At 40.3% G+C, this 25,019-nt stretch overlaps 1 protein-coding gene across 2 annotated transcripts in view; it reads left to right on the top strand.

Annotated features, from left to right (window-relative positions):
* LOC138620604 (guanine nucleotide exchange factor VAV3) overlaps positions 1-24,031 on the top strand; it is a 94,308-nt gene extending 70,277 nt beyond the window's left edge. The window contains exons 19-28 of one of the 2 annotated variants that reach the window (XM_069697956.1): positions 501-519; positions 3,767-3,897; positions 6,487-6,552; positions 7,213-7,247; positions 7,663-7,779; positions 10,629-10,716; positions 11,370-11,499; positions 17,633-17,713; positions 19,233-19,384; positions 22,071-24,031. In XM_069697956.1, coding sequence (XP_069554057.1) covers positions 501-519; positions 3,767-3,897; positions 6,487-6,552; positions 7,213-7,247; positions 7,663-7,779; positions 10,629-10,716; positions 11,370-11,499; positions 17,633-17,713; positions 19,233-19,384; positions 22,071-22,115 — 864 coding nt within the window. In that variant the 3' untranslated portion in view covers positions 22,116-24,031. The remainder of the gene's footprint in view (positions 1-500; positions 520-3,766; positions 3,898-6,486; positions 6,553-7,212; positions 7,248-7,662; positions 7,780-10,628; positions 10,717-11,369; positions 11,500-17,632; positions 17,714-19,232; positions 19,385-22,070) is intronic. The other variant, XM_069697957.1, reaches the window with a different exon arrangement.
* The last annotated feature ends 988 nt before the right edge of the window (positions 24,032-25,019 follow it).

The following is a 25,019-nucleotide window of genomic DNA, read 5'->3' on the forward strand; positions in this document are numbered from 1 at the left end:
CTACTTGTTTGAGGTGGAAATACAGATTGACTGCATGCAGCTCTCTACCCTGACCAGATTTTTGAAAAACAAACACTATCAGAAGCAGCACATCCTTTTATTTATTGTTGCAAAAATCTGCTTTGCTTTACTTTATTCTGCAACTTTCAGACATTTCCTCTGCAGCAGGTTTGCCCGTAGTGTCAATTCATATGACATGAATACGTGCGAGGCTTGCTGCATGTGGCCTGTATATGGGAGACAGCAGGCCGAGTTGAAATATGAATTGTGTATGCAGGAGTAAGAGTGTATCTAATAATTGATTTAGCAGGTTATAAGCTTATGGAAAAGAAGGGAGGTTGCTCTGATAATGTTTTTTTGGTCTGTATTAGTATGTACAGGCCATTGCGGCGATTCATGTGATTGTTATGGTAAAATATGGCAACGAAATGTATGATTAAAATGGTGTGTACATGATTCTCCCCGTCTCCCAGTGTAACTATCTTTGTGTGTGTTTACAGGGCAAAGATCGCGATCCAGGTGAGAAATTCAGAACACCTCCTGCACACATCCTCTCTCTCTTTCCCCACTCTGTTCTCTCTCACTGGAAATGTTTATGTGCACAGAGACTGCTGCTCCAAAGACAAATTACATGATTTTGGCATTCAACCCGGACAACTGTTGAGATGCAGTAGTAGTAGCCTTCCTGTCAGCATAATCTACAATTATATAAGCTTCAACAACATTGCTTTTTCATGCAGAAACTGCCCTTGTTGTCTTTTAACACAACTGCCAAACAATCATATAGGACAGTTTATTATGACTAAGATGATCTTTAAAAAATACTAACACTAATTGATCCATCTAAATTAACATACATATTAAACTGAGAAAAGTAAGAAATCCTCCCATTTTGAGAACCAAAACAAAGCTAATGTGTGTTTTCAATGGTAAATCGCTTAATTAAGTAGCTATTAAAATGGCTTGTTGCTTCACATGTTTCCATCAAAACCAGCTTTTTCTTTCTTTTTTTTCCTTCTTTTTTTTTTACTCTCCACACATTAAATAACACAACCAACCAGGAGAAATGCTTTACGGCACTGAACAATATAAATTTGGTCAGGACTGGCAGTAGTTTTGCATGAATTGCTGCTGGCATGGCGCCAGATTTTTTTTTTTTTTATTTTTTCATGGGAGAAGAAGTTGTGACTTTACTTACAGAGAGGAAGGTGTACCTGGCAGCTATTAACTGGCTAATTGCATGAAAACCAGAGTGCATAAGTTAGTTTGCTCAGGTACTCTGGTCATGTACAGTAAATGTGGTCTCTGTATTTATGTCTGTCTCCCTCTTTTGCCCTCTGTCTCTGTCTCTGCCAACATACAGCATCCCTTTTCAAACTGTGTGTATGTGCGTGTGGCTCCGCTGCTCCGAGGGCCTTTAATCCCTTATCAACCTGGCTTCAGCACTCACTTTTCCACCCCTCCATCCATTATGCTGCAGAAAATCATTTCTGACTGAAGACACATTAAAATCAATAGGCATTTGATTGCCCCGGCCCTTGGCGTTTCATAATATTTCAACGCCGGATTCTTTGTCTATTTTCAAAGGTGCTTCGACACATCGCTTGTCCTTGTGTGGCTAGAAATGCGATTCATGCCCCCGAGACAAAAATTCTCCATGGTCCTGTGTCTTTAGAAGTCCTATTCATGTAGGATCGCACATGTCGGGCTGCCAGCCGCTGCGCTGCAGCGCTGGAGCACTGGAACAGATCCTGAAAGAGAAGCACGGCAGATTTAGATGTATTAGCTTTCAATACAATGTTGTTGACTTCTCTGTTAACTTCACCTCTTTCTTCATGCTGTCACTTGAATATTTTTTTTCTCATGCACAACAGTTCCTCCCCACAGCGCAAACACAAATATGTGCAGTTATTTTTATTGTGTTGTGCGTGAGATATGAACTTGGTATTTCTTTGTTTGGCATGGATGGCTGCTTTACAATGACGTACTATAATTCAATCCCAATGATTTCCTGGTAGATAAGAGGATCAAAGTTGGCAGTTGTTTAAAATCAAATAGTTATGACTGAGGTCATTCCAGCCAGCAAATTCAGCTTGAAACGAAGGTATTTGTTTTAGTGCAGGTGTAGTCCCTTTCTATTATGTAATATATTACCTGTGGAGTGGTTTATCCATTGACTGTATATAAAAAGCTTCTGGGTCTAAAAATAAATTAGGCTGATGCAGAAGTGCCTTAAGCAGCAATACCACCGAACACCACTAGAGGTTGGCTACCAAAAGCCTCCGGCATGGCATGACATAAGTCATAGTCATAAAGTCAATCAAATTCCTCCTTGAGTTATTTTGGCTTTGTTAGCTATTTGTTGTTCCAAGCAGCATATTAAGAAACAGCAGAATGCCTTTCCTGCAATTCTTTACAGCACATTTAATCAAAACTAGTTTTCATCATTTTTCAGACATGCAAATAAATATTTGTAACTTTAATTGAATTTCACTTCAAACTTCCCAGCAGGTTTTCAGAATATGTTGTAAAGCAGTAAACACATCTGCTTATCGTTAATCTAAGTGCCTGATAGCCAGCCATATACACCAGGGTGCACTGTTGCTTATCTGTCCTATGATAATGAAGAATGGGTCCACATGATTTGCAAGGGCAGTACACTGCTGACAAGAGGTGTATGTGTGTGTGTGTGTGTGTGTGTGTGTGTGTGTGTGTGTGTGTGTGTGTGTGTGTGTGTGTGTGTGTGTGTGTGTGTGTGTGTGTGTGTGTGTGTGTGTGTGTGTGTACATATGTATACTCCCTCTCATTACCACCTATAATGGAGCTATGAATAGTTTAGTGGAGCAAAGACGCCTCCTTAGAATGACAAACATGCCCCGTTAGCCGAGGTCGCACGCGCATGCATATACGCACACATGTAGATACAAATTGATGAACGAGGTAATCGAGCAGAAAAAGTCAAGTGTGTACATTTCTTTTAGATTTCTGCTCTTCAGCTCATAGTTTCCTTTACAAAAAGGACAGTTTGGTGTGAATTTTGAACACTAATCAAAGTTTTCAGTTAATTTGATTAATTACAATCATTTAAAAAAAAAATCCATTTAATTTGTCCCTATCACATAAAACTGTCAGAACGACATCTTACTTTAAAACCTGGTAACACTTTACAGTAAGGATACATTCATGTAATAATACCCCATGAAATTATCAGAAAGTAACACGAGTTCAAAGTCTTTCATTCATGATCTCATGCATGAACAGCACGTTAATTAAAGCCGAGTACATCGTCAATGATCATGATTTATTAATCATCACCACTTCACTTTAGGAGCCACAAACACGAGATACGAATGTTTAGTTAATTATGTGCTCTGTGCTGCAGAGTTTGGTTCAGTGGTCCAAAAGGTTTTTGCAAAGAATTCATCATGATCATGTTTAATAAACACGAGGTATTAATGCATGAAGTCATGCTGAAAAAAAATGCATGAATTGTTACACATTTCATTATTTTAGATGTACTGCATCCAACAAAATTCTGTGAAACCAAGTCGTAACAACAAAAAGATCACGTTTCAGAACATGTACAGAACAGTTAATGTTGAGTCAGTGTAGACTTTGAGGCTCACACACTATACCATATAAATCTTTAACCTTTTTTGCCTTAGACCTGCTTCAAGTTCCTGTTCCTCACTCTTTATAAAGTCCCACTTCTGTAGTGTTCTTCTTGCAGACAGTGTTACAGGCACTGATGCTGTCCGTCTCACAGGTCTGCCCAAGATGCTGGTAATCAGGAACTACTTCGGCGTGCCGAGCCCCACTTCTGGTCCAGCGCTCAGCATCCAGACGGGTGATATCATTGAGTTAATCTGCGCCGACCTTCACAGCCCCTGGTGGCAGGTCAGAGGTCACACTATCTCTTAATCGCTTATTTTACAGAACTGAAAAATCTATCTGCTCCATTTAAATCTGTAATTTCCCCCACTGTCAGTCAGTTTAACCTTTATTCCCACCTCATATTTTATCACAGGTTTAGAGTGATGTATCATTCTGTCAGCTCTTTTCATTATAAAAGTCAGATCTGGTTTCGTCAGCATGGTTTTCTGAAATGGACTTTGCAGCAGCATCCTCCTGCATACAATTGTGTAGACATTTGAAGCAAAAGTATTTCAGTATCAGTCTATGCTAAAGAAAGCTCAGTGTGTTTGAGCTGCATCTAAAAATGAACTTCTTAGCAGAGACAATTATACACACAACACAGCACTTCATATGTTTGCATAACTCCCACACACCGGAAATGTTTGTTTTATACAAGCGGTTACTGTTATGTGATGCAACACATGTGATTTAAACCTCTCCAGAGGAGGAAAGCTGATCTGGTTCAATATGATGTCACTTCCTGTGTGCATGTGTATGAGAGAAGCTCAATAAAAGTCATCATAAAATGTATGCAAGATTGTACCTGAAGCCTGAAAATGGCATCTTATTAACACAAACTGCTATTGTAATATAATCAGGCGTGTAATGAGGAATCCAACACATCTCACTACACTTAAAACAGAACAAATAAAATACATACAGAATTCAATTAACTGTGCGTAAGAGCGTTACTGGAGGCAGCTACATCCCCCAAAGTCAGCAAACATCCAATATCTATCACCTTCGTAGCCAACAGACCGTAATCATTTCTGTTCTGGGGATGTGTGACAAATTTAATCGATCAGTGTAATTTCATTTCATTCAGCAGCAACCATCTGTTTACTCTGTCAATGTTACCAGCTGTAATCGTTATCAAACTCTTAGCGAGGATGCAGCAGAAAGCACAAGGACTGATCGAATGTCCGGAGGTGGAAGGGATGTGACGGCCGATGACCACAACAGTGACAAAAATAGTCTCAGCTGCTAGTGGGCCTCTGAGAGTTGGAAAAGTCCCATTAAAAAAAAACCAAAAAAAAAAACCATTTGTTCCAAGAGTGCAAAATATAGCTGTTTCACACCCACTTATGAACACATAGACAAAACAGCAAACTCCCATCGGGGAGGATGAGACTTGTTTTGAAGTCTCTATTGTAAATATAAACAGAATAATACATTTAAACTCCGAAATGAGCCACACCTATGTCTTTATGCTACACATGAACAAGTTCTCATACAAAATGACACTCAATAGCAGAAAAAAAGTTTCTGAATATTTCTGAAATCTTGAAATAAATCCAAAGTGTTTGCTAGTTTGAATTTGTATAATTCAGTTGCAGTTATTTAGGCTGGGAGCCTCTACAGTTTGCTAGCACGGAGCCTGCAGGATTACATCAGGCCATGAGTGCTGCATTAGCAGGTTAACAAACAAACCAAAACGCAAGGAAAACTAATGTGAAACTAAAGGTCTGGAAAACACTGAACTCACAGCGCTGGACACAGACAGTCTGGCAACTGAAAGGGGGGGAGACAGAACTAATTACTGATTGGCTGATAAAACACAGGTGAGCACAAGCACTGGAGGGGGAAAAAAAGCACAAGGTCAGGAAGTAAAACAGACAAAAGACATGTGGGATTTCAAACTAAACAGGAAAAGAAGAACCTTGATGGGAGAGTTTTTATCCTTCATAACTCTTATTTGTACTTTATGATGAGATTTGTTAGTTTCTCCCATTACATCATCACGGCACCCCTTTTCACGCTTCATAATATGCTTCAGGTGAAATCTTCTTACACTTATAATGATGACTTTTATTCAGCCTCTGTGTGTCACACACACACACACACACACACACACACACACACACACACACACACACACACACACACACACACACACACACACACACACACACACACACACACACACACACACACACACACACACAGTAAATGACTAATAGGCAACACTGCATGCCTTTTTTTTGGCCTTTTTTTGGCCTTTTTGGCACTGCCTCAAGACTAATGACTGACTGAGCATGTGACAAATAAAGTCTCTGTATCTTGCTTGCTTATGTTAGCCATATATTTACCCTGTTCATTTAATTGTCAGTGCAGTGTAGGACTTAAATGGCATATCATAAATAATGATCCTAATGGATGTTAAAGCGTTTGAACCAGGTAATTTCCTAGATCATTTTTGAGGCATAATTTCTTTACAGCTTTGGTATCCATGCCTGAATTGTGGTTCCAAATGAATCAAATATTTTGTCAGTGCCCAGAACAAAAACATCATGAATCCACAGTCCCAGGGACAAAACTGCAGCACGGTCTTCAGAAATCTCCTGTTTATATGGACTGCGTCTCCCCAGTGTTGATAAATCAGGGCACTGAGCACCACCATGGGAGGGATAAGGAACTCATCCTCTTCCTCTCTTCCTGCCAGGAATTCCTCCAACAATAGTTAACTGCCTCTGTAAATCTGAGCTGCTGTGTTGCAGGCTAATTGTTCCTGAATTATGGAGACACAGTCAGCCAGATGTACGTAACGCAATTATCTCTCTGTGGTTTCAGGGCAAAATCCTGTCGACGAAAGAGGTTGGCTTCTTTCCAAGCGACGCTGTGAAGCCTTGCCCATGTGTAAGCATGCATTTCCTTCTAGTCCTTTGGTACATTAGGGCCTGTTGTAGCAGCTCACACTGTAATGGGCTACGTGTAATTGCCAGTGACGTGGGGATGGTTGGGGTATTTCAAAAAGGGAAGTAAGATATGTTAACTGGCAGAGGAAGAAAAACAGCCGGGCTGTTTTTTATGCTCAGAAGGAACCTGGCTTGTTTTATTAATGAAGGGAAGTTCACAGTTTAATTTTATTATCAATAAGAGGCAAAGACAAAATTATCTTTTAAGGAACAAGAAGTACTTCATGTTGTGCAAGCTAAAGCTGGTAGGGAGTGTGAATCTCAGTTGCTTGTTGAGTTCCATCCAACCACTGGATTGTCTTGTTCCTTTTGATAAAGTGAAATTCAGACTCTGTCCAGCTGCTTCGGGAATACGAGGCCTCCAGTAGATAAGTGTTATCTTCACGTCTCACTGTTGTAAAGATAAAAAGCGCATTAAGCAGTTTTATTGCGGTCGAACAGTGTAAAAGCATCTGTTTTCTAGAAGAGCACAACATCAGTTTACAAGCGGTCCTGCGGAGCTGACGCCAAGCGCACAACCTTATTGTTGGGGTGTACTGCATGTCCCACCGAGGTCGAAGAAGTGAAAGTCTCACATGTCCGCTTCTGCTCTTTGTTCCAGGTGCCGAAGCCCGTCGATTACTCCTCTCAACCTTGGTACGTTCGCTGAACAGCTTTCTCACTTTGGATGTATAGAAGCAAAGAAGGTTAAAGTCTTCACTGGCTGAAACGCATCATACGCTTTTAAAGGACAGAGTGAATACAGATGTAAATTCGTCCAGCAAACACTCAAGATCAGACCACATGGGCCTGCTCCGGGCTGATAAGAGATTTATTTGGCCTGAGTGATGACAAAATGTACGTTTGTTTGATTTTTACTCTCGGTATCTGCAGAGAGAAATTTAACTGTGCAGCTCCAACACAAGGAGAATGTCATCACCAGTACAGTGTGAAGAAAAGCAATAACTTCTGTGTCATTCACTCTATTTACATAATAGGTTTAAAGTCAGTCAGATGATCTTTTGTCCTTTCTCTTGAACTGATCCTTTCTGGCTGTTTCTTTGTACTGCAGGTTTGCAGGCCCGATGGAGAGGCTGCAGGCGGAGGCCGAACTCATCAACAGGGTCAACAGCACCTACCTGGTCCGCCATCGCAGCAGAGAGTACACAGAGTACGCCATCAGCATAAAGTAAGTCACTCAGAAAATATCCTACCTCAGGTCCTGATTAGTAACAGTAGTGTCAGTATTACCTCCTCCGATTAATTTCTTGGATTTAATTGATTTATTCTTGGTAAAATTTCCACCTACTTATCATCTTTTATATTTGAACTATGGAAGTTACAATCTCCGTTCGCAGGACTTTTTTGTGTTTCCAATTAAAGTCAGAACTGAACCGGGAAAGAAAGCTTTTCTGCACCTATTTCTCTAAACACCGCGCAGACCGAGCTTCAGCTCCAAAACACAGTAATCCTGAATGACTTTAAAACAATGGGGACATCTATTGAATCCAGGCCGTCTACGTGTAAATGTTTATCTGATTTTATTTTAATGTTTGTGCTTTTTAACTCTTGAAATGTTGTGTTGCTGCTATTCTTAGCCAGTTCTCCCTTGTTAAAGAGATCCTTTGATCTCAATGGGGGAAAAAACGGTTAAATATAGGCGGGTCAAATAAAAAAAATAAAAAAATGATGTAACATGATCATTTCCACTCAAATATGAGCTTGTCTTAAGCCAATCAGGTTTTATTGTTCTGTACTTTAGATACCTCTCTGTGGCTGTGCTGATTGCCTCAGCCAAACCACAGTATTGACCAGATGAAACTCCCATCTGTAGTACATGAAAAGGCCGACTGATAGTTCCTTGTAAGGTTGATGTGCTTATCCTCTGTGGTTAACCACAGTCAAGTGTTTGAAACTGACCAAACTAAATGCGAATCATGGAGCATTGTCTCAGTTAAGGCACATTATAGTTATTTTAATCTTGATCATGAGGAATTAACAAAGCGTTCCTCAGAACCTACAGTATGTGTGCAAGAGTCCCTACCAACTTTTGTAACGTGTCTTTGTGCTGTAAAAAGACGTCGTCCCTTACCGTCGAGTCTCTTAGCTGGAACACTTCCCCTAACAAAGAGTAAAGCACATTTCTCCGTAAGCAACGGAAACATTCCTTTAAAATTGATTTAACTTCTTTTCTCGCAGAGGGGACCGCTCGCAGTGCCTTCATGTTCCTTCTGCGCTGAAGTCTTAATTGCATGTGTGCACACAGGCTTTGAGCTCTGAATAGAGCAGAAAATGAATGTAAGACTGTTCAAGGTTATTAAAACCTCCCCATGAAAGAGAGAAGCAGGGTTAAAGAGACATACGTAGCTGTGGGAGCAGCATTTGAAAAGTATTACTCACAAATGGAAATGCCCTCGTCTACATTCCTTGTTCGTCATAGCAGAACTGGCAGAAGATTTTTTTTTTTTTTTATCATGTCGTCCAAGTAGCCAAGAGGCCCCAGTTCTCTATGAATTAAGCTTCAGCATTTCAACTTACTGTATTCCCCGAAGGCAAAGAAAGCCACACACGTAGTTCTGTTCACAGAGTAGAGACTATATTTGACTCCTTGAAGTCTTACATTCTCTAAATTTTAAAGTGTCTGAAAGGATATACAGATGATCAAGTGTCTACAAGTTTATTTTTAACATTAAGAACTGTTTTACAAGTGTGCTACATTGAAATCCAGATGATGATTTTGTATTTTGTCCTTGTAAAGAAAAATGTTCTGAGAAATAGATTCAGTAGCAGTGTTGCTGAAAACAAGATGAGAAGATTGATACAACTATGTTACTCTATGATATGTTAGTCTATCTTAGCGTCATAAGATTGTGAACAGCATGTCTTTGTCAAGGTTGGAAAAAAAAATCTACCTGTAAACACTTCTAAAGCTCAGTAATTAACACATGAAATCTTGCTTAGAAATGTGAAAGCAACTTTTTATAGTTAAATGTAAGCTGCTCCTGCCAAAAAAATACAAAAACAAAAAACAGCCAGGTACATATTTCCCCCAAAACCTCTGTTTTAGAATAGTTAAAAGAAACCAGGTACAACTTGTTCATTACTTATAAAGTGCCAGTAGGCTACTTTTAAACTTTGGATAGACCTTTTGGAGAGTTCATAATTTTAGTGTTTTTGCTAAGCTAAGCTAAGTTAAGTTAAGTTAACCAGCTGTCTTCATGAACATTTAATGAATGAGCTAATGTAACTGATCCTCTCAGGGAAAATCGAAACAAATAAGTGAGAAGGCATGATTCTCAAAACGTTAAACATCTTATTTAACACTGAAATAACAATGAAAAGGATTTTCTAGTGTTTTTAGTTTTCCTGAATGCTAGATGTCTTCACCTGTACTGTGTAATAACCAAAACCCAACCCGGTCTCTTCGTTCTAACTGAGTGGGACCTGGCGGCGGCATGGTAAACCGTGAAGTGCTAAAAAAAAAAAAACAGATGTGCATTACTGCTCTTTTTGACCGTTCCCTCCCAACTGGGGTCTGTTGGGCTCTATAACAGTTTGGTCTTGGGTGTAATTATCCTCAGGTCTTTTTTGATGGGGCAGGTTTTCCACAGCTTCATAAATGCTTCAGGGATTATGAGAATAAAGTGCTGAAAGAATTGAGTAAACTGCACTAATTTTCTCCTGGGTTGTTACATTTTTCTACAAAAGTACCAAATGGAGTAAGAAAAATGTGCACTGTTGCTGATAAAGCAACACTGGGCTGTATTAGATTTGTGCACGGCCTGTTTTTCCTCTCGCAGCCTCAGACCACCATCAGCCGCCCTGCTAATGCAAACACAAACACGTGGCTCGGGGAAGCAGTCGCACACATGCGCACATTTGACCCCTGACCACCCATCATTCTCGTGTCAGAAACCTTTGGGACTCCATGCATTACTGCGACGGCCCGGCTCTCCACAGGGGCCAGGGGCCGGCCACCGATCGATGGCGGTGATCAGAGAGGGAAATTACACTCATAACTTATTCAATGGCCCACAGGTACAACAACGACGTGAAGCACATAAAGATCCTGACCAAGGAGGGCTGCTTCCACATCGCAGAGAACAAGAAGTTCAGGAGCATATTAGTGAGTCTTTTCAGACTGTTTTATTTTTTTTAATTCCACCACTGCAAGTCATAAATAAATCATCTGGTTCACTTAATGAAGTGTCAAAACCTGAATTTTATCTTTGGAATGTGCACAAAAATAGCCATGATTAAAGCCATGTTGATAGTGGCCCGAGGGCTTCAGCATTATAGTCCATAAGTCCAGTGCATATTTAAAAGGTTTGCCATTTTTTCATGGCATTTTCTTTACTTCCTTTACTTTTCTAGATTACATTACAATACAGCTGTGATATGAAACTGTATTTTAAATAGCACTTAATTTTAAAGTCATATTATAAAGTCAGAAATCTTGCTCACAAGTTCTTTCCAATGTGGTGGTATATTAACTTATAGTCAAGCACGTGATAATGCACCACATGATTTCTTTTACGTAGTGTTATTTTCTTTTTTGTCCAGTTATATATTGATAGGAAATGAAAAGCAGCAGGTACTGTGGTCTTACTGAGACTACTTTCTTCAAGCACATATGTAAATGACAGCTGTTTTATGAATACAACTGTCATAAGAGCTGAACTAGGCATTCATAAATATGGCATTTTCTGATTTTCATAACGGAAACATGCCGTGCAGTGAGCACAATTGACGGTGTGTCTGTTGTGTGTCTGCGTTCAGGAGCTGATTGAGTACTACAAACACCACTCTCTGAGAGAAGGCTTCAGGAGTCTGGACACCACGCTGCAATTTCCTCACCGGGAGCCGGAAAACGCTGCTATGCACCGCCTCAACCGATCGGGCGGAAACAGTGAGTAGACCAAGACTTACTAAGAGTATAAAGAGTTCACTCAACAACCCCAAGTGAAATAACATATTACTTCAAATTAAAGTAGTACAACCGCAGTGCAGACATGAAGCACTTTGGAGTGTGACGTCGGCTTTACGTTGAATTTTATTTCAGTGGGTTTGGGAGATAAATTCAAAACATGCCAGCTGTTTACTGTTGTGGGAGTCGGTTAAATAATTACATGAATTTTGTCTCAGTTGGTTCTTTTAATGTAACCAAGTTTAGGTTTAGCTCTCCATGTTTGAAATAGGTTTCCAGTGAAGTTGGTTTTTTTTACCACTAGTAGTGCTATGGAGCAATGTGTCCATAGCACTAGAGCAATGTTTTGATGAGCCACATTGTTTGCGATTGCTGTTGTTTACTGAACAACCAATCTGCCTAAAATTCTAAATACCGAACCATTTCACAAAATCCAAATATATATTTTTTTTTTTTACTGACATTTTAAACCAAGAAATGAACCAATGCGTTACATTCAAGAAGCTGGAAGCAACAACAATAAAACAAATGTTGGCTTAAAAACGACCTAAATTATTATTTATTAAAATTGTTCCCAATTAAGTTTTTGTTCAACTAATTAATTAATTATTATAGTTTGAACCATGATATTCTAAACTTTAGACGACTGACAGTCCCACATGTTGTCAGTTTCCCAGCATCCGTGGATTCCCACATTCAAGTCAGTCAGTTTTTTTTTCATTGTTAATCGAGGTTCTGTTGATTTTTCCCGCCACCTCTACTCTTGCTTTCTGTTTTTTTTGTTTGTTTGTTTGTTTCATCTGTCATCTTTCTGGCACACGCTGCTTTAATTCACACAGCAGCATCTTCACTGCCGTAAAAGAGCCGAGTAGCTGTTTGTTGTTAAAAACAGTCCAGTCTCCGCTGATGTTAATTGTTTTTGACTCCATTGTCAAACGGTAGTTGGAGAATTCACTTAGCGTGTTATTAGATTTGATAACAGTCTCTAGCCAATCAAATCAGTTTGAGTTTCAGGGGAGCACGATGATGTGGTGGACCCTTCAACAAGTTAACATTTATAATCTGACTGGAAGTGTAAAAATGTCAAAAGTGCAATGCTCCTTGAAAAGGGTATGGTCACTCACATTTCTGAATGAATTATTATTACTTAAATAAGTACAATATATTTCATCTTTTGATGATGTAATGTTTCATTTTTAAACTTAATGATTCTTTAAACATTTGAAATGTAATACATTCAGTAACTGTGTAACACGTTAGTAACATTTATGCTAATCATATTTTACTCGTAAATATTATAACAAGACCTTCACTTGAAGATATTTCCTGCCCTTAACGGAGTGAAAATGACAATTTAGGAAGCATTACTGAAATGACAAGTGTAATTTGTGATGTCAATGACTGGAGCTCCTCAACAGAACATTGTTCCGTTTCATCTGTCAGCTCACGTTTCCACAAACATTTTGTTCACTTCACACCGCCAGAAATCCTTCGGCAGCAGCGCTGAAGTTTGCCTGAGAACTTTACTGTTGTTGTGGTGATATCAGTCTATCAGTCATCGAGGTGAAGATTTAAACAGCGTGATTTCTTTTCCTACCTCCGTAACAATGAGCTGTTTGTTCTGTTCGCCACCTCGAGACGAAGCTGCTGTTGTCACCAACTGCACAGGAACGCGGCACGCTGACGATTATTTATGCATGCAGCTGCTGTTCCTGCTTAACTCTGCGACTTTGTCAGTCATTACATTTACTAACCTGATTCCTCTCAGCATTCAGCTGCTATTTATCAGAGCTGAATGAAAGAGAGCAGTGGGATGGTTTTTCCTTTCTGATTTGGAATTTAACAGGTGTGGGCCACGTAACTTTGAACTGAGATTTTAATGAGATGATGTTTTGAAGTGAAGCAACAGATAAAACAGCAGAGCGTCGTCAGACTGCCAACTCGGAAGGGAATATAGACATTTCTGTGACAAAAAGTTGTGATGAAAGGTGTTTTTAAGGAGTAAAAAAGCATAAAAAGTCAATTTTGTGAGACAATGTTCAGCATAAATCACTTTTATCCTTTGTTCTACTGCTTTAGCAGCAATATTGTCAGAGAAAAATAAGGTTGGAAAAACATTTCAAGAGGTTTAAATGCTCACAGCTAACTCTAATATCGAAGCAGAAAGAGCTGTTTGCCTTATAAAACATACATGTTCCCTTAAAACTGAGCTGATTGTTTCAAGCAGTGTCACAAAAATGGTATTAAACCAAGCGTGGGAGCAACGTTGCCCATCAGTTGGTTAATGGAAAATGTATGATTTATCGCAATCAGTGGTTAAATGAGATTTCATTTCGAAGCCTGCGTGTAATGTGAAATGTGAACAGATTGTACAGAGATTGTCGGGTTTGTTCTAAAACGGGGCCTGTTGCTCAGACCCGACGTCAAAACACAAGTCGAGACAGCTCCGATCCAAATGTGTTTTGTTCTGGTGCGACGCTCTGTCTTGTCAGCAGCCTGCTCCTGGTGTGCAGACTTTATTTTCTCCCTTTCACTTTGAACATGACTCTTGTTTTGATTTCCATCTTCCCAGAGCGCTGCTGGAAAACTCCTAATTAATGCCTACGCTTTGTGTTATTTTGGACAGCTTTGTCGATATGCAAAACGAATTGATCATTTTTAACCTATCATTACAAAAGCAGCATCACTGGTGTTAAAAATATAAATAAACATGCGTCCGTGGTAGAATCTCAGCTGGTGTGTGCGCGTGTGTTTGTGTGTGTGTGTGTGTGCGTGTGTGTGTGTGTGTGTGTGTGTGTGTGTGTGTGAGAGACACTGGATCCCTGATTGGATTCAAACTCTCATCTTCACCCTCTTGAGATGATACAGTGCATCAGTATGTATGTGCTCAGTCTCAGGCTCTTATAATAGTGAGGCAGCTCACATTGTGCATTCCGGTGTGGTCCACAAATCACATTTTGCAAAAATGAAGCATGTAAAATGCAGCTGGTGTTTCGGTGGCTGTTTGAAGTGGAGGGCGATCCCTCTTAATATTGCTCGTACCTCGACACCATTAGGGGTTGCTGAGCTGTCTCTCAGTGCGCTGATTAGTATTCGTTTTAAAAACCACTGGAGCTCTGCTTTCCTTACAGCATATCAATAACCACGGCCGGTTAACTTGCCAGCAGTATTGTTAGGAGCGGCACATTTTTCATAAAGTTTGGGCATTTATCTGCCAGTGTGGGGATTATATTTTCTATTCCCAGTGGCTGACACGTAGGCTCCTGCACAGAGGTGGGGTTAGAAACCTGAATGGGGGGTAGTCCGGGGCACTGTTTCAAAGAAAGGGGACACAATTGAAACATTTTTACAACTTGAATGTCCTGGTTCTTGGCAATAATGACTGTGCATTGTTAATGATTACATAATACATTCAATGCAATAAAGAATTCCAAACAACTTTAGATATTCTAATATAAATTGATATCAATTAATCTTCCATTTGTAACTTCAATTGGCCTTAAACCATGAACAGATTAGGACAAAATGGGCTCCTGCACACAGACATAAAAAAACAAAACGAAGAAGAAGGTTGTTTGTTGTTGTTTTGTCTCTTGATAGTCATTCTGTGTCTCTGGGATCATTTTGCATCTCTTTGTCATAATTTTGTGTCTCTTTGTGATGATTTTGTGACTCTGGGATCAATTTGTGTCTCTGGGATCATTTTGTGTCTCTTTGGGATCATTTTGTGTCTCTTTAGGATCATTTTGTGTCTCTGGGATCATTTTGTGTCTCTTTGTCATCCTTTTGCGTCTGTTTGTGATCATTTTGTGTTTCTGTGATCATTTTGTGTTGTTTTGCTTCCTGTATGATTTCAACCCCTTCATAAAGAAGCCAGACTCAACCACTCAGATTTGTTGGACCTGTCTATATTGCGTATTCTGTATGAGAGTTTTATATTGTTCAAATAATATAGTTAATTCCCACATCAGGTTTCCATCTGTTGTGTTCACCCTGTTCAACTTTTCTGGACAGAATCATTCATTGGCATCCTTTTAATCCAGCTACCTCTGTGGAATGTTTTACTTGTAATCAGTTTCTCCTTCAGTAACACCATCAAGCAAAACCTTTTTTAGCATCAGCGTTTTGCCACGACTCTACTCGTGCCAAACGTTCTATGTTCTGTAGTTACATCTCCAAAATAACCCAGTGGACTCAGATTTATCCAAGAACACTAAGGTACTAATACTGTCAGGGTTAGAGGTTCCATTCCCCAGAGCGAGGCACTGACACTGCCAACTCTTCGACTCTGTTGGAATGGGATCAATGCCTGTACCTTCTTTCTCTGCCAGTAGAAATACTGGAAGACAGATAGAAATACAAATGCAGCTGATCTCTTGTGGCTTGTTTTTCTAGCCGTGTGCGTGATGAAGACACAGCTAGTCTTTGTAAAGTAGAGAAATCTGCTCTGTGGACATTGTAAAGTTTCTGACACACAACATATAAAGCAATTAGAAGACTGTAGGAAAGTATTGGAACGGTAGAATATGAAACTTGTCTGATGTCTGAAAAGTTATCAGTGTCTCTTTTGTGCATCTGCAGTTGTGGCTATATCACAGCTCCATGATTGTCTTTATAAATATGCAAATGGACATTCACTCCCTGCATTGTAATTGTGAGCACACTCCTGATTAAATGCAGGAGTGAAGATGTCATCCTCCATTAATGATGCAGACATCCTTTTGGCAAACTGGAAACAAGATGTGTCATCAACTAATGCATCAACAAAATCTCACTGATGGTGTTGATTTCTCTGGACTCTCAGTGTTTGACCTTTAATTCATTGAGGACTGTTTTTCACTACTTACAACCAAAGTTTTATGAGAATCAGTGCCGGAAATCTGCGATCGCAATGTTAACCGCAAATTGAAACAATCTGTGCAACAATTGCGGGAGCCTGAATCTTTTGAAAGTTCACGTGATTTTTTTTTGCAGAAAATGTCCTCCAGAAGCTCTGATGAAAGTATTGCGGCAGTAATATTTTCAAAGTAGTCTTTCCAAACCAAATTTGCTGTGACAGGCATTGAGGGAATTATGGTTTTTATTATTGGAATGAGGAATACTATATGTTAAATGAGTTTTATACACACTTCAAGTTGTGAGAGACAGCGCTTTGTTTTTGTGCACACAACATATGTTGAATTAATATTAATCAAAGAGCAACTAAAGCTCTTATTTTGACAGCGGATGTAGCATTCGTTTTCTATATTACAGTCACTAAGTGTCTGTTTTGTAAAGCTGTCACTTTTATTTATTTTTTTTTTTTTTTAACTTTGAGCCCCGGCCTCTCTTAGTCCAATAAATAAATAAACAAGATTACAACTCAAACATGTCTGTGATGTGCAGCACGCTTATTATCAAAGGACATTATTACATATGACTCTTTAGCAGGTAGTTGTTTAAAAAAAAAATTTAATTTGTTTTTTCCTTGACTTGCAAGTTTTACTAATTTCTGCAATTTTACTGCAAAAACTCACTTCGCCGCAAAATGAAGCATTTTTGATTGCAACAATCACAAAAAAACTCAGATGTCCTAAACATGCTTGAAGATTCTCTAGACAGTGTGGACCTTTATAACAGCTGTTTTTTTTTGTATATCTTGTTGTTGTGTCTATATTCATATCACTCTATTGTAGAAGACTGTGGAAGTAAAAGGTTTTCAGTGTTTAAATTCTTAACCTTGAGTCATCGAGAAACTGTTGTAGGTTTTGATAAAGTTTATGGTTTCATCTCTCATGTTTTGAGTTAAAAATGTAGATCTCTAATTAAAGTCCTCACATCAGGCCAAACAGTGTAAATACTTCCAGGGGCAGAAATTAATTAACTACAGAACATCAGTAGAAGCGCTGCTACCAGTGGCTGTGTGTAGATGAAGTAGCGTTCGCCAGCGTTCCTCCTGTGCCCGTCGTCATCTATTTTTGATCAAACTGAGACTGTGTTTTTATACCTCTGAAAAAGAAAGATCAAAATTGGATTTAAAAAAAAAACATGTTATATTTTTTCTCCTTTGCTTCTCTCTCCTTCTACCATCCCTCCCCATCCCCGCCCGCTCCGCTCCCTGCCTGGCCTGCCATAGCCCCATTGCTCTGCGGCCTCTCACTTGTAACTCCTGCCGGCTACAGCTTTGTACCTCCTTCCTCTGCTCCCTTCTGGTCAGGTACAGGTATCGCTTCTCCCTCTGTCCGTCTCTCAAACAATCTACTTCTTTCTCTCGTTGCCTTAATGCTGAAGGCTGCTTTGTCTGCTGGCCGTAGCTCAGTGCATTCACATCATCGCATGAATCTCGGCCTTTACATCTTTCATCTGGCTTCCCATTTCACCATCTCACCTCTTAAATAGTTGCGTGCACATGAATGTCATCCTGTGTGGAGAATAGGGACCGTTTACTTCAGCAATGCATGTATGTACAGTGTGTGTGTGTGTGTGTGTACATTTTTTTTGCATGTAAATGCAGGTGTGAGGCAAAAACTGTTTCAGAGGTTTATGTTGCTCAGTCTGGTGTGTGTGTGTGTGTGTGTGTGTGTGTGTGTGTGTGTGTGTGTGTGTGTGTGTGTGTGTGTGTGTGTGTGTGTGTGTGTGTGTGTGTGTGTGTGTGTGTGTGTGTGTGTGTCCGTCCGTCCGTCAAAGTAAAGGTGGAAGTGTCCAAATACACAGAGCTCCTCTATATTAGATATTCTATCCCCACGGCCAGGTTGTAGAGGTCTGACATTCCATTTCCACCTGTCAGCTTAGCCCAGTCCGACCCACCGGTCAGTGTCTGGAAGGGAAGGAAGCCGGCAGGGTGGGATGGAGCAGTGGTAACTACCTAACCTGCTCCACATCTGTCTCTCACACTGCTGTCTCCTCGACAGGAGACATCTAATCTCGCACACACTGCTGTCAGGACACTCTAGCTGGACTACCTCAACTAAAGCCAAAGACTACACAAGTGTAGCGTGTAGAGGAAATGGACTGTACCTCACTTTTGATGTTAAAAATACATCCTGCACTGGTAATAATGAGTTTTACAAACTCTCCACAGATTAGCTGGATTAGCACTGCATGCTGTTTGTCATTTAAAGTTATATTTAGGCTCCTACCAACTATTTGAATGGCCATTAGTATTTTTATTTTTTTTTAATCATAAAATCTTCCTATAGTTCTTGTTGACTACCAGCCAGTTTAAAACCTAGTGATTAACTAAATCTGGCTGCCTCCTTAAACAACTTTTTGGATCTTTATTTATGCTTTTATTTTGTTAAATACCTCAAATGAAATGAAGCTGGTGTGAAGGGGTTCACTATAATTAAGTGTTGTGTATGTTTGGACATTTCCTCCTATGTTTTTTTTTTGTCGTAAAGAATTATTCTGATAAAAAGTTGTCTTAGCTACAGGTATTATGTTTGTATTGTTATATATTAAACATCTGTTACACCGTCCACTGTAGCGTTATAACCTTTACAATAGCTGAAGTGACGGTTTTAGTAGTTCAAATCCATATTTAAATACGTTGTATATGTAGTTTGTTGTATATCAAGTTTGACCTGTATAACTACTGCAGCAGGGCAGTAAGCTTCTCCATCTCTGTGTTTATGAATGTGTACATTATGTGTAAATGTTTTGATTTCCTTGGTCAAACCAAATCTCACATTTTTTTGTTTTTGTTTTTGTATACCTACCTTCTTCTCTTCCTCCAGTGTTTACGCCCAAAGTGATCGGTGTGGCGAGAGCACGGTACGACTTCAGTTCGCGTGACACTCGGGAACTCTCGCTGCAGGAGGGAGACGTGGTGAAGATCTACACGAAGTCGGGAGCCAACGGCTGGTGGAGGGGGGAGGTCAACAGCAGGGTAAGTGGTCTTAACATCCTGAAATTGTAAAAGACAAAAAAAAAGTCGTTTTGTGGGCACCACAGTAGTTCTGACTCCCAAGTTATCAGCTTTCTTTAAAAATACATTTGTGGGTGAATTGTTATTTTACCCTTTTTAAAAGTGTTTTATTTTGATTCAGTAATTAATCGGTGATATATGTGCAGCTTTATGTTACATTCATGTTTACATACATTGACATTTAATCAAGGCTCAGAGCTTTAATGAGCACTATTCACTCAGAAATCAGTCCAGCTGTTTAAATTCTTACATCCAGTTTTAGGTAGCACTAAAATTTGTAGAAGAAACTTTAGCCCGATTTTTTTTTTTTTTTTTTTTTTTTTACCTACAGCTGGAAAGGACTGTCAAGATTTACTCCATTTTTCTATTAGTCTGTCATGTACAACATTTCTGCTTCCACATTTGGGCTCTTAGAGGAGTTCCTTCGCTGCACTTGAATCACTTAAATGCATATGTTTTAACTGCCGGTGCTCAGAGTCCTCCACAATCAGTCATGCAGTGCCGAGAGGATCCAGGTTCCACATGCAGGGAAATACGTACATGCACTGCATTTGCGCTTGGTGGAGAGTGTTACAGCTGTGTGTGTTTGTGTTGCGGCAAATGAAGAAGATTCCCTCTTTTATGAAGCCTGATGTGTGTGTTGATGCTGCTCTTGTGAAAACTAAGCAGTGTGAGCAGAGTCTGTTGAGAGCTGTTCATCTCTCTTCAGGACCATCAGCCAATAAAAACAATTGGTACTACTTGCTGAGAAAACCAGTTTTTTTTCTCTGTCGGTTAAAAAGCACATTTTTTTCTGTGGTTATACCATAATATCAGACCAGTAAGGTTTCTGGTAATGATGCAATCTGGTCAAACCAAAAGATATCAATATTGAGTCAATAAACATATTGAAATTGCTTTGGACTTTTAAAAACATTTTTGAATGTTTTTTTTATCAATTGTATTTTTACATCACTTCTCTAAGATCACATCCTCACCGTGCTAGTTGTAACTATTCTCCAGTTGGTCTTTTTCAAATTGTCTCTACAATGTAAAATGTTGATAGCAAGTATGATGCATGTTGGCAATCAGTGTATGCTGTAAATACAACAACTCATATTTTAATTACATTTGCAGTATTTAATGAAGCGTATTCATGGTTGTTAAAAGGTTTTGGCAATACCACACCAACATTTAGTTTTCAGCTCAGATATCATGCGTGAAGATATGTGACAGTTCCAGGTACATTATTTACTAAACATTTGCTAAAAGCACTTTAAATAAAAGAGCTACTAATGATGAAATCGAGCAATTCTATTTTTTAATGCCAGTCAAAATTAATCGTCAGCATTCAATGTGGGTCTGAAATGGATTTCAGTGGTTCTTAAAATGAATGAAATACGGCCTTTTTCCTTGAGCTGCAATTCATTAATAATACTGATTTCTATTGGTGACGTGAAATGCAGAATCTGCCTGTTAGTCGGTTGGTACGCTGCTTTGGTCCTGAAATAACTTCAAAACAAGCAGATGGATTGCCGTGATAACGGGGCTGACATTCATTGTGCTGCGGGATGAATACTTACTGATGTGATTCTTCGACTATTAGTTGTACAGAAAAGTATCTCTTCAACAGATTGGCTAAAATTTTGGTGAACATTATTGTTCCCTGATGTATGAATCCTTATGTTTGTGATCCCCCAGCTGGTCAACATTGGACTTTATACCCAGTTTGGTACATATTTGCTTGTAAATTAATGACGTTTTCATCCGACTGGCTTGCACTCGGTTGTATTTAGTGTTAATTAGCGGTTGTTCACATGCTGAAATAAGGTGACTTTGGTTAATATTATACCTGCCGGAGTGGGAGGTTTATTTGAAAGCTCAGAGAAGTCGGTTTGACGTCACATGAAATGTACATGCTCCAAAAAAAAAAAATAGGTGTAATAGCCAAATTTGCTCAATCTGGCCGACTTTGTTTGCTAGCTGTGTGAAATGTTAAAAGTACATCGAAAGGTGTCCCCCATGTTGCCTGTTTGGGAATTGTCTTCACTAGAATTCCCAACCTCACGAACGCAATATAAAAATCAGCATGTTAGCGTGCCGATATTATCATTTCACTCAACGCGCCACTGTGCCTAAATACATTCTCACAGAGCCGCGAGCATGGCTGTAGATGTTTAAAAATGATTTTCATGCTGATATTCCATCTCAAACAACATATATCTCTGCTGCTGACATTCTGGTAAAAGCGCGGAATGACTAAAGCAGATTGAAGGAAAGTGGGTTCACCTTCCCTCAAAAAAAAATATAGAAACGCAACACTCGCTCTGATTCCATTTTCCATTAATTTAATTAAACGATCTACGACCTATTCTGTGAAAAGAAAACACAAATTCAATATAAAACGACACATTTTAGAGTGACCTTGTGACCGGTTCAAGGCGTACAATAATCCTGCTGTTTAATTAGCACGTTGATGTGCCTCACCTGGGAGGTGGATAAGCGATCTTGCCAAAGGTGAAGTGCTCACTTGCCCTTGTTTTAACCAATTTGTGGACTTTTTGTGTGCATGAGAAATTACAGATTTTTTTTTCACTTCCCTTCATGTTAAAGGAGAGGGAAAATAAAAGTACATCCGCACACTTATTTGCATTTCTTTTCTTCTCAGGTCGGCTGGTTTCCATCCACATACGTGGAAGAGGGTGATGAGTGAAAGGTCTCACGTGGGAAGAAGAGTTCAGATAAAAGAAGAAGGGCAGCAGTGGAGGAAGCAAACTGAGCACACAAACAGAGTGAGCTCCTGCGCCGCTGCCTGCCTCCAGTGTTACTTTTCAGAGCAAAGCAGACGGCTTCAGTCTCCTCCGCCGTGCCCTGTTGCCTAAAACCATCCCGGAGGCCTGTGGGAGTGAAAAGGGCTTCAGCACATTGCAGATGCGAAGATGCCCGATCATTTCTGGTTGACTCCGTGTGGCTAAGCGACTCCACCAACTAGCAGCTTGCCTGTCAGCGGGGCACGAGCCCTCGCCAGACACCCCCTCCCTCTCTCCCTCCCTTCCTTCATCCGTCCATCCGTCCATCCATAATTCATCCTCCGCTCCCTTCCTCTCTGCCCCAGCCAGCCGCAGCCCCCCCAACCCCCGCCTGTTTCCGCTTGCCAAGTCGGCCGTCGCCAAAACTGTCAGAAGTAGGTACTCAAATGCTGCTCTTCCATTCATGCGCTCATCCGTCCATCCGTCCGTCCGTCCGTCCCCCCCGACTGCTCCGCGTGGGAACGGTGTCATCTGAGAGCTGCAAGAGACTCACACTGTACTTTTTTGTTTTGTTTTTCCCTTTCATCCTATTCTCACTATGAAGGAATTTCTGACCTTGATTCTGTGTTTGCGCCACTAACGCAGGTAGTTATTGATGACTTGATGACCCAGATTCACACACACACACGCACACGCAAACACACACACACACACACACACACACACACACACACACACACACACACACACACACACACACACACACACACACACACACACACACACACACACCCACCACCCACCTTTTCTCCTCTTCCGATTATAATCGCCTCACACACACACACACACACACACACACACACACACACACACACACACACACACACACACACACACACACACACACACACACACACACACAGTCCTATAGGAGGAGTAAGAGAGGCAGGATGTCAGATAGCATCGATGCACAGTGCCAGTGCAATTGATCGCTGTTGTTCCTATTTTCCTTCCACCTCCTACATTCTTTATCTCCGGCCCGGCCTCATGTTTTTTTAGTTGTCTTGGCTGTTAGCGATCCTCTTATCGGTGGCAGCTCTGTCAACAGGGGCCCATTCGTCGAGGGTTTATGTTATTGGAGACATTAGCGGCTTGTCGGAGAGCGAGCGACTCTACCTTGAGGCCACCTGCCTCCTACAACCTAAAAACAGAAGCAGGGAAAAGCAGAAGAAACAAGCACAGAACTGCTTTGTTCTTCTTTTTGTCTCTTTATATTTTTCTTCACCTCTGCTTTCCTCATGTCTGGAATTGTAATTTCGCTTTCATCATGGACTATAATGAGTATGACGAAGTTTGATTGCAGTCTTGCACAGCTGGTCAAAGAAAGGCTACGAACCCAGATTAGTACTTCTGCAGAATTCTGTCCAGATTATATATTTATATGTATTTCATCATCATCTTTCTGGCCATTAGTGGAGACTTAGTGTCTTTTACTCTACCGGCAGTTTCAGAGATAGTTTCTTAAGAAGGTCATTTTGGGAGAAACACTGAACACTTGAAAATCTGAAGATTTGCTTTGGCACGAAAAACATTAAAAAAAATGTTTTTTTAAAAAAGTCTTTTAAGTATCAACACTTCAATCCAAAACAAGTGAGCTCATCTTTCAGAAACCGCTCCACGCTGCTTATATCTTTTCGCTAACTGTCCTCTCTGTCACCCGCACTCCGCATCCGCGTTCCACCCTCACTTCCCATACACATCTTCTCACAATGTCTCCCTAATCCACTGTAAAAAAGAAGATTTTCCCACATTTGCAGGGATGAATGCCTTTTACAGGAAAACATGCTGCACAGCGCACTTGTAACGTGAACAGTCGCAGAAAAAGTACACAGATTTTTTTAATTTCACTTTATTAATCCCCGAGGGGAAATTTCTTCGCTACAGCAGGGGGGCTCTCAGGGGGGAGATGCTGCAGCAGGCTGCCACTAGCGCGGCGCCAGGTAACCTGACCTGAGGTGCATGTTTTTGGATGATGGGAGGAAGCCGGAGAACCCGGAGAGAACCCACGCAAGCACAGGGAGAACATGCAAACTCCGCACAGAAAGGCCCAGGACCGGATTCGAACCCGGAACCTTTTTGCTGTGAGGCGACAGTGCTAACCACTGCACCGCCGTGCCGCCCAAAAGATACAGGACGGAGATCAAGTTAGATGAAACCGAGAACTCTCGGTGTCGATTATGTCTTTCACAGAGGAGACTATCTGTCCTTTAAAACCACACATATTTGTTTAAAATATGTGCATACTGAAATTTTTTTATTTAATTCATGGTTAGTGATCATTTGCAAGGTCAACAGCTGGCACAGGTCCACCGATGTCATTTCCGCAGTCAAAACACTACTTTGAACTGATCCTTTAACGCCTCTTTGAGTTTGAAGTTGTTCTTTGGCTACATTTCCCCGAGTTCCCCCTCAGTAACACACACACACCTACAGTACACGTTGCATTAAAAAAAAAAAAAAATCATCCATCGCTTCACTTTTAAAGGAAAACTAATATTTAAACATACAGTGTACATAAAATACAACTATATCAGTCACTGAAACGCACAGTGGAGCAGTTTATTAAGAAGCAGCATTCCCTATCTGACCATTTAAGGGAAAATATAGTTAAATTATGTTTTAGATGTTTGAGTTATATTTTGAAGTTTAAATACTTGGTGAGATCAAGGAATCCAGCAGGCGGTTAACGAGGGGATTCTGCCTCGGAAACAGCCCTCGGGCGATCCCTCCAGTCAAAGCTACCCCCCTTCCCCCTGTCATGTCTTCATTGTATTGATGCCACTGGGTATTGTGCAGGAAATTGTTTT

This window comes from Brachyistius frenatus, unplaced genomic scaffold, assembly GCF_029030835.1.
Source record: "Brachyistius frenatus isolate BFR_SWC_R1_liver_20210118 unplaced genomic scaffold, ASM2903083v1 Contig_25, whole genome shotgun sequence".
NCBI classification, from domain to species: Eukaryota; Metazoa; Chordata; class Actinopteri; family Embiotocidae; genus Brachyistius; species Brachyistius frenatus.